General features: G+C 39.7%; 1 protein-coding gene across 1 annotated transcript; it reads left to right on the forward strand.

Moving 5' to 3' along the window:
- The first annotated feature begins 411 nt into the window (after window positions 1–411).
- Window positions 412–12,507, forward strand: LOC106598143 (acyl-CoA-binding domain-containing protein 5). The gene is made up of 12 exons (XM_014189216.3): window positions 412–517; window positions 857–977; window positions 1,467–1,590; window positions 2,512–2,584; window positions 2,755–2,902; window positions 4,865–5,086; window positions 8,286–8,356; window positions 8,520–8,691; window positions 8,993–9,198; window positions 9,340–9,393; window positions 10,875–10,984; window positions 11,270–12,507. Exons 2-12 carry the CDS (start codon window positions 899–901, stop codon window positions 11,280–11,282), a joined length of 1,272 nt encoding a protein of 423 aa, XP_014044691.1. The 5' UTR covers window positions 412–517; window positions 857–898; the 3' UTR covers window positions 11,283–12,507.
- Window positions 12,508–12,796: the final 289 nt, after the last annotated feature.

The raw sequence follows: 12,796 nt of genomic DNA on the forward strand, positions 1-12,796 counted from the left end.
AACTGTGATTGGTTGAGATAATACATCGATTAGTTGTGGATCAATTGAATTTGAGTTCGATTGTGGCTTGTTGAACCCAGAGCTGATGAAGAGGGGATCGGGTCTAGTGACACAAAGTAGCCAGTGATGTCGCGCAGCTTTTGTTGCAATCTATATGCTACATTTTAACATTTTGTCCTCGCGCGCGTGTGTATCTAATATATATATATATATATATATATATGCTTTTTAAAAAGGTAGACAAAATGTTGTCCCAGTCAGCACTGTCTCCCATATTAAATCCCACATTAAGAGAATTGTGGGCCTTGTAGGAATCCTAAGGGAAACCCATTGGTTCACTGTGTAATTCGTGGTCAAAAAAACACTACAACTCCCATAGCAACTTTGGGACTCGTATGTTTCGTGGTGTTCGGTTGGACCGAATTTGAGAGGTGCTGTCGGAACAGTCAGCCTGGTTGCAGCCAGCAGGCTATATGTAGACAGCAGTGGGTTTAATCCATCCAGAGACATGCATAGGGTGAGTTTCTTAAACGTAACCTTCTATCGATTTGATTCTTTTTATTTTTTTTACATTCACTCTGATTTGAACATATGGATATAACATTTTGACAATGTTTATGCAACAACTAAATAGCTTAATAATTGCCTCAGGCGAAAATAAGATAACAAGCCTATTATGCATGTAGTTTATAGTATCCATAATACGGTACCCTTTACGAGGTCCGTGGGTATTAATTAGGCCCGTTGATTTCAATGACACATTATGAAAGCCTGTTGAGAACATTTTCATTTTACATTATTTCTGCCATGCAACTTTGTTGTCACAGAGGTGACCGAATGTTAAATCTCTTTTAAGAAGTGACGATTCTCCGCCTGTCATCCTGGTTGTGACAAAGCAATGAAACACGCCGAAGAAGACGAGCTCGAGACCCGATTTGATGCCGCAGTGCGAGTGATACGGAGTTTACCCGAAGATGGTAGGCTAATTATCCACTAATATCTACACTAGCCTATACATCAAATCGGCCCCTGAACTGTGGGCCATGTCCTGCGACTGAGTAGCCTATTTAGCAGTAAGCCTAGCTTGTGTAGCCTATGTCTGAATGAGCACCATTAGAGCTCACTCTGTTGCCACCGTTTTAATTTGGTACCTGCTTGTTAGAGGTGATTGGCCTATATTCTCTGTGTCTTAGATATCGCCTGTTTTGGTTGGCTCTTAAAAGGCACACTGTAAGAAGTTCTGCTGTTCTAAAATAATCTAACTGCCTTATCAGTTTAACTGCTCGATACAGTTGTATTAGGCTACTCCTACATTGTTGATGTTTGTGTTGTCATGTGAGTGAGGTAATTACTGCATTGACTATTGGCTGCAATGTAACACTTAATTCAAAGTATCATGTAAATCATCAAACTGCCTGAATGATCTTCTCTCTTCCCCTCTCCTATCCTTATTTGCCCTCCTATAGGTCCATATCAGCCGGCAGATGGCATGATGCTCATGTTTTATAGTTACTACAAGCAGGCTGCGCTTGGGCCATGTAATATTCCAAGACCCACAGGATACTGGGACACTGCAGGCAAAGCCAAGTGGTAAATTCTGTTTAAGGACTGGGTCGTGTTCATTAGCGCACACTGTAGCAAAATGTTTTGCAACAGAAAAACCTGAAAATGAGTGTTTCTTATTGGACATGTTCAGATAGTATAGAACCTCCCCGCTTCACTCCGTTTTGGATCGCTTTCTTCCATTTTGTGCCGACTGAACACGACCCTGGTGAAGGGTGTTGTTCTAGCAATAGGTTATCAAATCAGATGAAAGACAATTTACCGCATGTTATAAAAATAAAAATACTGCATGCCTTCAGTACTGAGACATGTATGAGATATGCCAGCATAGAGCAAGAGCACTTCTGAAAGCTCTGCTTAGGGAAGCAACCCTTTGAAATGTTGAGAAGATAGCAGAAGAATGGCACGGCGAGGCTAAGACAAATGAAAAGTCGAAAAATGGGTTGTGTTTTTGCTTCAAGGTAAAAGGTTTCGCGATTAAGGAATATTACTGAATCATTTGAACTGGGATATTATGGATATGCTTAAGCCACAAAGCAGAATAACCATATTTATTCTATATTGTATCGAATATGAGTCATTCGATCAAACTACCCACTGCAAAATGTGTAATATACCATACTACCATCTTATTGCTGCACAATAACAGATTTATTAGCCACAAAAATGCATTTCAACTATTAAAACCTGCTAATTTTTGTTTGCTATATGATCAGACAAAATTCTGAGAGATTTTATTTCAAATATCTGATACTGTGTTTACAATAGTTCCCAGAATTCTTCCTGGTTATCTCAAGGCCCTATGTAATGCATATCTTGCATGGATCCATAATGAAATCCCAACTGAGAAAAAAGTATGTTGTTAGTCTGTCTCAACATTATTGAGGTTATGCAGCATTTCTTTTGTCACACAAGTTCATATGAGACCCAAACATTGTTTGTTGCCAGGGACGCATGGAACTCACTGGGGAATATGTCAAAGGAGGAAGCCATGCAAGCGTACGTCAATGACATTCAGCTGGTAAGCATTTTTACTATGTCATCTTGAATAAATAAAAGAAGAGGAAGCAACTGCATGCATGTACTATTGTTTTACCCTCCAGGCAGATACATTTCTGTTTCATTCAATTGATGAAACCACATTTACTCTATTTTGAAACACCAATATATTAACAATCAAATTTATGGAAGATTCTGGAGACTCTTCCAGTCACAGAGGAGGTGTCTGATCTGCTGGAGGCTCTTGGGGGGTATTTCTTCGAAGAAGTGGAGGGAGGAGTGGAGGAAGAGAAGGAGGAGGACAAGAGGGCCTACAGCAGGCCTTTCGCAGCAGCTGCAGGTACCTGGTCAAAATGGATGCTGTTTTGAGCACTGCAGAACTACACGCCTCAGTTTGACTGAACACAACAATACGATAACCCCAACACATCTAGGAGTACAATTGTTCAATGATTTATGTGTTTATTGATTATTAATTAACCACTCTCATAGTCTATAAATAGTCACTAAATTCACACAGAAGGAGATTGTTCCATCTCAATTAATGTAGGGTTTAGCTCTGAGGAAGATTGATCTCTTTCTTATGTTAACCTTTCCTTGCTACTAGCAGAGAAGGCCTTTGGACTAATATTTCATAGTCGCCTTTTTGTCTTTTTGCTCAGTGGAAATGCAGATGCAAAAGGGGTATATCCACAAACCAAAGATGGAAGGCAAGTGTTTGTGTGGCAGCGTTGGTCCTAAACTCCATTTCCCAAGGGTCCACAGTGAACTCATGTCAGTCATCCTCACCTTGTAATCAGCAATCAGTTCTGATGAAGGAAGAGAGATGATGAGTGGACTGTTGTCTATGGCGACAATTAAAGGGATAGTTGATCCAAATTACCCATTTACCTCATATTATGGAAAACTAGAAAGTAGTCTATGGACCCAAGAATCGGTGATATATGATATGAGTTTGTCTACTTACAGTAGCTATAGTTTAGCATTAGCATAATTGATTGCATGGTGCAAGCAGGACTCCTGTTAGCCTGCGCTAAACAGCAAACCTAAAGGTATCCATAAGTTGACTTCAATTTGACATTTTGGTGAACTATCCCTTTAAGGAAATAAGTGCAAAGATGTTGACGGCTGGATGAGTAGAGAAACTCCTTTCGTTGTGTTTTGTGGCGTGGTTGATTGGTTGTTTTATCTTTGAAACTGTCTGGTATTGTCTCAATAGTAGAAAAGTCTGTTGCTAATGAATAGCAGCCTGTTGGTGTTAGCTGTGTAGTTGTGTTACTTATGCTGTGCTTTGTGAACGGTGGTTGTGATGCATAGACTGCTAAATGTTGTGGCAATGTAGATGCAGTCGGTGTTATCAAGAGTAGATGCAGTCGGTGTTATCTAGAGTAGATGCAGTCGGTGTTATCTAGAGTAGATGCAGTCGGTGTTATCTAGAGTAGATGCAGTCGGTGTTATCTAGAGTAGATGCAGTCGGTGTTATCTAGAGTAGATGCAGTCGGTGTTATCTAGAGTAGATGCAGTCGGTGTTATCTAGAGTAGATGCAGTCGGTGTTATCTAGAGTAGATGCAGTCGTTGCTATCTAGAGTAGCTCATTATAATTATAAAGAGGTTATAATAAGGTGTCTTGTACATTTTATTGCACTGCTCAGGCTTTGGGAGTCTGGAAATCTGGAAGGATATTCAAACCATAGTCCCAGAAAGCAAAATAAATGGCATGACTATGACTGACAAGGAGGAAAGCAAAGAGGAAAGCAAAAGCACTGATAAAGAGGAGGAGGAGGAGGAGAAAGTGGACAGTGATGAGGAGGAGGAAGAGGAGAAGGAGGAGAAGGAGGAGGAGGAGAAAGTGGACAGTGATGAGGAGGAAGATGCAGATGATGAAGCGGAGGAGGAGAGAGGTACCACAAATAGTACATATCATATTTTGAGCTGCTTCTGGACACAACAACTTAGTTATGAATACTATGTAGCATAACGTATTAACAAGCCAAACATGGTTATACTTTCGACAGTGCTATAACTATGGGTAGCTATAAAGCAGTTCAAGTGAAAGATGAGGACTGAATTTGACATGGTTTTGTATGTTACCATAAAAGAGACTTCAGGACTTTTATTTCAGAGATAAAATGTCCCTGGGCCGTGGTTATATCAGTTTGTCACAATTCAAACCATAACCGCTCTATATCACTATGAAACAATGGACCGGGAGGACCATTGTTATGTCAGTGTTGTGTCATGTCAGGTTTATAACTATAATAGGCTTATTAACATGACACTAATTGTCATACTGTCCGTCAGAGAGGAAGTCCCCAGGCCCTGACATAAATCTGCTCAGGGTGAAGGACAGCAGGTGGAGGTCAGAGGTCAGCTCGTCCAACGGCAGTGTGGAGCCCAGCGTCTCCTCCATGACCAACGGGACACAGAGCTCCCTCAACAGTGAGGTGGAGGAAGAGGAACTGGCCTACTCCAAAGATCCCCTCCCGGAGAACCGCTACAGGCATCTGAACAGACACCTCAGTGGTAAGCACCACCTCCAGTAGGTGGGTTAGTTAGTAGGACGCAACTGTAGGTACTGTATTTGAGAGCACCTATAGGAGAGACGAAACTAGGGCTGTGGCGGTCATGACATTTTGTCAGCCGGTAATTGTCATGCAAATAACTGCTGATCTCACGGTAATTGTCCGTTAATTAACATAAACACATTTAGCATCTCCTGACTTCCGCACATAGCCTACAAGCCACTGATGCAGACCTTTGGAACATCTACATTTTAAAAAGTCTAATAAATCCATGTAATATAGCCTACACCTTCACAATAAATCCATTATTTACTTTAGACATGTCGGCAGGTAGCCTAGTGGTTAGAGCGTTGGGCCAGTAACCGAAAGGTTGCTAGATCAAATCCCTGAGCTGACAAGGTAAAAATATGTCGTTCTGCCCCTGAACAAGGCAGTTAACCCACTGTTGCTAGGCCGTCATTGTAAATAAGACTTTGTTCTTAACTGACTTGCCTAGTTAAATAAAAATGAAACATGATATGAAGAAAATGTAGTCTATTTCAGAAGAACAGAATAGCATATTCTGAGTTGTCCTTATGTTAGGCCCTGATCTGCTTCGAATTCCGTGGCATTTTTAAAATATTATTTTATAGTATGAAGAATACAATTGAACATAGCTGAATGAAAAATAAAATATTTTTTCCCAAACTATTTCAGAGGGAGCACGGCTATTCTGTGTTTAGCGATTAACAAATAAATAGGTACTCCTATATGCTTAATTTATAGTTATTAATGTAACTTTAGTTGTTCTCCAAACGTTAGGCTATATGTAGATTTTTAATACATTCTAAGGCTGCATGATGCAACTCTAATGAGGATTTGAATAAAGTCTCATGAAAGGCATGAGCTCTGCTCTGTTTCTTACGGAGGTTGTACACACTTCATCAGTCTCTCATTCACAATTTGACAAGCACTTGATAATATTCTCATCCATCAGATTATTGTTAATTTAATCTGATCTTTTCATATAGCCTACTAATATATAGTACCAGTCAAAATTTTGGACACACTTATTCATTCAAGGGTTTTACTTTATTTTTTACTATTTTCTACATTGTAGAATAATAGTGAAGATATCAAAACTATGAAATAACACATGAATGCGCACTGCACATATTTACTATTTATCATTGTTGGGTCAGTGCTACTTTAAAGTTTGTTTTTGGACAATAACTTCCTCTTCCAGTTTAGGTGGACGTCATATTCTATTTGTGTCTCCCCCTTCTATTTGTGTCTCCCCTTCTATTTGTGTCTCCCCTTCTATTTGTGTCTCCCCCTTCTATTTGTGTCTCCCCTTCTATTTGTGTCTCCCCCTTCTATTTGTGTCTCCCCCTTCTATTTGTGTCTCCCCTTCTATTTGTGTCTCCCCCTTCTATTTGTGTCTCCCCTTCTATTTGTCTCCCCTTCTATTTGTCTCCCCTTCTATTTGTGTCTCCCCCTTCTATTTGTGTCTCCCCCTTCTATTTGTGTCTCCCCTTCTATTTGTGTCTCCCCCTTCTATTTGTGTCTCCCCTTCTATTTGTGTCTCCCCTTCTATTTGTGTCTCCCCCTTCTATTTGTGTCTCCCCCTTCTATTTGTGTCTCCCCTTCTATTTGTCTCCCCTTCTATTTGTGTCTCCCCTTCTATTTGTGTCTCCCCCTTCTATTTGTGTCTCCCCTTCTATTTGTGTCTCCCCCTTCTATTTGTGTCTCCCCTTCTATTTGTCTCCCCTTCTATTTGTGTCTCCCCCTTCTATTTGTGTTGCCCCTTCTATTTGTGTCTCCCCCTTCTATTTGTGTCTCCCCTTCTATTTGTGTCTCCCCTTCTATTTGTGTCTCCCCTTCTATTTGTGTCTCCCCCTTCTATTTGTGTCTCCCCCTTCTATTTGTGTCTCCCCTTCTATTTGTGTCTCCCCTTCTATTTGTGTCTCCCCCTCATAGGCCTATTTTTTGGACAACGTGGTATTTATAGACATGTTTGTCAGTGTCAGCAGCAGTGGAGATTTTAGCATGTAAATCTTTGTGGGGAAAAAAATATATATGTGGGATGCATGGCAGCAAAGCCACTACACAACTCAACACTAAACAATACATTAATTGCACTGAGCTAGGCTGAAAAACCTGCATTTTGGAGCTGTCTTACTCAAGAAAACAAAAAACACACCACTATTTGTTTTATTACATTGTTTGCAAACTGATATGTAACACGTATTGATGCCAAAATAACATACAAAACAGGAAAGCCCCAATATGGGGCTCAAACATGCCCTGAATGACGGGTCGCCACTGGAGCAGAGTAGGCTGCCCTGTAATTTGTCATATTAAAAAAAGATTCTGCTAATGTGTCCTGTCATAAAGTGTAGTAGAATGCATGAAATGTGTTTAGACCACATTGTTCCTGTGCAAAGAAAGAAGAAACATATCTGATATAGCCTAGGTCTACTCTATACGCATTCAGCCATGCTTTCAACTCATTTTTTTGCGAACAGTGATTGAGTTATATTATTAGCCTAAAATATGACTATCCAATCTACTCGTCACATTATCAATAGTAGGCTATCTTACATAAGTCTGCAAATGTGATGATGCATGGAACATGTTATTATAAAGGTGAATTTTTATGGTGAAATTGATCTTCCCCAAACTTCAAACTCACACGCCGCCTATGAATGCCAGGTAGGCTACACCGGTTGTAAAGCAGATTAAATATGCTTCATTTTAAGAATTGAGCGATAAATATAGCAGGACGAGAAAGCTGGGATCCTCTTTTTTCAATAGTGGCCTTTCAAAACTCTGTTTTCACACGCGATTGCGCAATGACTGGGCTTATGAGAACACATTTCATTCTGTAGGCTCTCCAACTGTGTTCTAGGGGTCTACCCCCTGTCGACAGCACCCGCAAGCCAAAACATCTTCCTGTGGGAAGTGCTTTCATTAAGCATGGATCTATCCAGGGTTAAGCAGCTCAGGCCCTCAAGTTCCGCAGTCCAGCTGGTTTTAATTTATTCATGCTACTGATTGGCTGTAGAGAACACACCAGGTAGAATCAGTCCCTAGTAAAAAGGAAATCTGCAGGTCTGTGGCCCTCAAGGACTGGATCTGTACACTTAATATATGCAGATCAATGCTTGATTTGTCAATAATCTGACAATGATGTGGTGTGCTTCGTCCCCTCCACACAGAGCGTCTTCGAATCAACGACTCGGACAATGAGGAATTCTGTGATTCAATGGAACATTTAGCCATGGAGGAGGTAAGAAGTTCTTTCTTAAGAAATGTTGTGTGTTTGCTCCAGTAAATCAGAACTCGCTCCCGCCCTTCTATTTATTGGATTGGTTTCGTTTTGGGTAATGACAATGCAAAAGGAGCGCTCCCATTGGCCATCTCTGCATAATTATGATTGGTTGTCTTCACAGGAATCGGGAATACCCAGAGTACACTCCTCCGGGACAAGGGCAAGTCAAACTAAGAGGAGGAGTCTTCAGGGAGAGACCCTGGATGAGGACCTAAGTCTCCAGGAAGACTCCCCTCACAGGGAGGGGCTTCATACAGAACGACGTGACAGTTGCTGGTCAATGAGTGGAATAGGTGGGGTCTGTATGGTCTTACTGTTTAAAATAAATCATGAAAAAAGTATAAATCAATAGCATTTGATCCCTTGATTGACTTGAAACCTTTTTCCTGTGCTTCTGGGCTTTTATTCATAAAGCGTCTCAGAGTTGAAGTGCTTATCGAGGATCAGCTCCACCCGGTCCATGTTTTATGTTCTAAAAGGCCAAACTGATCCTAGATCAGCACTTCTACTCCGAGACGCGTGTGATGTTTTGTAACTACAGGCCATGAAGTCCATAGAGTGATGCTGGCTCACTGCCCATTGTTTGTGGTATAGGTTCCAGGTCATCGGGACTAGGTTGCGGGTCACAGCTTTCTACCAGTGGAAATGCTGCAGAGGGCTGGGTTATGCAGAACAGGACTGAGGCTGTTGCCAGTGGTAACCTTAACGAGCACATCGCCATGGCACTGACCAGGCTGCAGGAGGACATGGCTAACGTGCTTCAGAGGCTTAACACTCTGGAGGCCCTGACCACATTACAGGTGAGACCCCTGTCTAAAAACCATAGAGATAAAACAGTACTTTTTATTTTTTATAAAACTGTATCACAGTACAGTCTAAAATTATATCTGAATCATAAGTGAGACCACCATAGTCTACATTTTGTGTGTGTTCATTTTCAGACTAGATCACTTTCTCAGGCTAGACAAGATGACTCCTTATCCCTAGCAAGAAAGGTATGTGCTTATGTCTAACGATACTGAACAAAAATATAAACGCAACATACACCAATTTCAAAGATTTTACTGAGTTACAGATCATGTAAGGAAATTCAGTCAATTAAAATAAATTCATTGGGCCCTACTCTATGGCTTTCACATGACTGTTGGTTGGTGGCCTACCAGTTGGGAGCTTGGGCCGGTGGCCAATAGGTCCCTGGATCGGGTCCCCGATGCCCTTGGGAGGGTTGCTTGAACCTGGTTGTTCCTGTAGGTCTCTCTGGATGAGAGTCTGCTAGATGACTGAATGTGATGTAAATGTTGAACGGCTTCACTGCAGGTAGATTGTATGTTTTAATATTCAATAAAATATATATATATATTTTTTTTTAAACAGATATATGTCTGTTAGTCACAGATACCTTAAAAAAATGGGCCTCACAATGGGCCTCTGGATCTCGTCACGGTATCTCTGTGCATTGAAATTGCCATCGATAGAATGAAATTGTGTTCATTGTCCATAGTTTATGCCTACCCATGCCATAACCCCACCGCCACCATGGGGCACTCTGTTCACGACAATGACATCAGCCATACACGTGGTCTGAGGGTGCAAGGCCGGTTGTACGTACTGCCAAATTCTCTAAAACAACATTGGAGGCGGTTTATGGTAGAGAAATTAACATTAAATTCTCTGACAACAGCTCTGTTGCACATTTCTGCAGTCAGCATGGTAATTTCATGCTCGCTAAAAGTTTGAGCCATCTGTGGCATTGTGTTGTGTGTCAAAACTGCACATTTTAGAGTGGTATTTTATTGTCCCCAGCACAAGGTGCATCTGTGTAATGATCATACTGTTTAATCAGCTTCTTGATATGCCACACCTGTCAGGTGGATAGATTATCTTGGCAAAGGAGAAATGCTCACTGACAGGGATGTAAACAAAGTTGTGCATAAAATGTGAGGGAAATAAGCTGTTTGTGCGTATGGAACATTTCTGGGGTCTTTTATTCCATCACTTTAAATGTTGTGTTTATATTTTTTGCTCAGTGTATTAATTCTTAGAAGTCTAAGCTGACATATGTTTTAAGATTGTCATACCATGGATCATTTAGCTATTTGATTTTTAATTTGACGACCCCTTTAGGTATAAAACAAATATATATTAGAAAAATATTAGAAAAAATATTGAATTTGGCCTTTATTACTATAGCCCATAGAAACGCATTGAATAACACATTCATAAATGGCAAAAAAGACATTCAAAAAATAAAGCATAAGGAATAAGATTTTCAATCTTCTGTCTAACTATTAAATAATAGTTTAAAAAAATTGGATTCACAATGCCAGAATCATACAGTTTTTTTTCATTGAATATCTTAAAACGTATACACGAAAGAGGAGGTGTTTAAAAATGTGTAATGCTAAACAAGAGAAGTCCACTCTTTAATGTCAGCATGGTTGAGAGAAATTCTATGTTGTCTTTTTTGGTTTACCAGAGTCCTTCGTGGTGGCCTTTGCACCTGTCTCCTACCACTGTGGTGTTTGCTACAGTCTGGCCTTTGATTTCTCATTGGATGGTTCATATTTACCTGCAACGAAAGAGGAAGTGAGTGTACTGTGTGTTCTATACTGTATGTCATCTGTTCCCTGTGAATCAGAGCCATGTATAAATACATAGAAAATATCTCTGTGTATGGCTTTACTGTATAGGTGCTTATATTTTCAACTGTTCTATCAGTGTTCTATCTATGTCATAGGTATCCTAACCTTGTGCAGAATATGTGCACCTTTAGGTTCAGGGACCTGTACTTTATATGTTATCAGTTTGTCACATTGATCAAAACAAATCAGCTCATTATACTAATGTGTTGTTCAACGTTTCTCTTTTCAGAAAGATAAGCTGAGGATCGAGTGGGTTATTCAAGCAAGCCAAACTCTAAGAGAATTGCCTGTACTTTTGTATCGAAATTGTACTTTTCATTTAAATTCTCTAAATGTCACTGTTTGGCACTGGACACCAGCTGTAATTGTACAGGGAGGTGATTTGTAATACATAATTCACAATTTATTTTTTATTTAAACATTGTCTGGATTTACAGGCACAATACAAGGTTTGTTTACCACGTGAAAAATATGTAATATTATTTTGATACCCCACTAATGCCATACAATATTGTATATAGGATTAGTGGATCGGTTTCCCAGATTGCCATTGGACTAAAAATCACTTTCAATGCTTTCAATGGGGATTCTCCATTGAAGTCCAAGAGATAGGCTCTTATAGCTTAATATTTTCTTAACACATGACATAGTGAACCACTAACTTGCTTGATCATTTGCTCTAATTTAAAACAGGGTGCAGCGCAATATATATTACCCCTTTGTCACTTAGAATGACATGATGTTTCCGTTTCTCGAAAATAGGCAATACATGAATGTTTGTCAAATGTATACACATAAAAGTAGTGTTCATTGGCCTCCAAACAAAACATCACAAGTTTTACATGGCACTGCCTGAGGGGGATCAAGACATAATAGATCTATTGATGTGGTGTTGAGGTCCAAGAACATAACTAGATTTTATACAGTATTTATTAACCATATTATAGTACATACTTAAGCGTACTCCTACTTGACATTGATGAATAACCTTCAACTAACCACTAATGGATTATATATTCATATTTTATTCCCAATATACGTAAATATTTCAGAATGTTTTAGCAAAGAAATCCCTGAAGAACATACAACTTTCATTAATACAGAGGGATGAGGAAGGTTTCTGTGTGGATCAAAGGCTGAACATTATTGTACAATATCTGCTGTCTATTATCATTTGCAATGAGCCCAAATCATTCACTTCCAGAAATAAATCCTTTAGGGTTTGTAGAAATGTTATATTTTCCTAATCTTATGTAGAGATTGAAGTTTTTTTTTCTTCCTGTGAACACATTGTGTAATTTATGAGTAATGAATGATAGGAAACAACACTATAGTGCAAAATATTGTATTTGTTGTATTTAATTCAATTACAAGAATGTATCTAAGTAGCCAATTGATGATTATACAATTATAACCTGAGATGCATCTGCAAGTTGCAATAAAGCCTTGTTCACACTGCAGACCTTATTAATGCTCAAATCGGGGTTTTTCTGTTCTTCTTCAAATCTGTTTTGGAATACTGACTGTCCAAACAGCAAATTAAAAGTGACCAATTTGGATTTGTGTGTTCAGACAGCAGTCATTTACTGACATGGCTATACTAGCTGTCATAGTAACCACGGGTGTGTGCGCACTGGCGTCATTATACCGAAGTGAGTGGCCGCCTAGAGCGGTAGATTAATGAGAACGGCATTTTCCGAGCTAAACTGACCAAAACGCACCTCCAAGAATCCCTCACATAATTCTGCCTCAAAAA

The sequence above is a fragment of the Salmo salar genome, chromosome 03 (genome assembly GCF_965601325.2).
Source record: "Salmo salar chromosome 03, fSalSal1, whole genome shotgun sequence".
Taxonomy (NCBI): domain Eukaryota; kingdom Metazoa; phylum Chordata; class Actinopteri; order Salmoniformes; family Salmonidae; genus Salmo; species Salmo salar.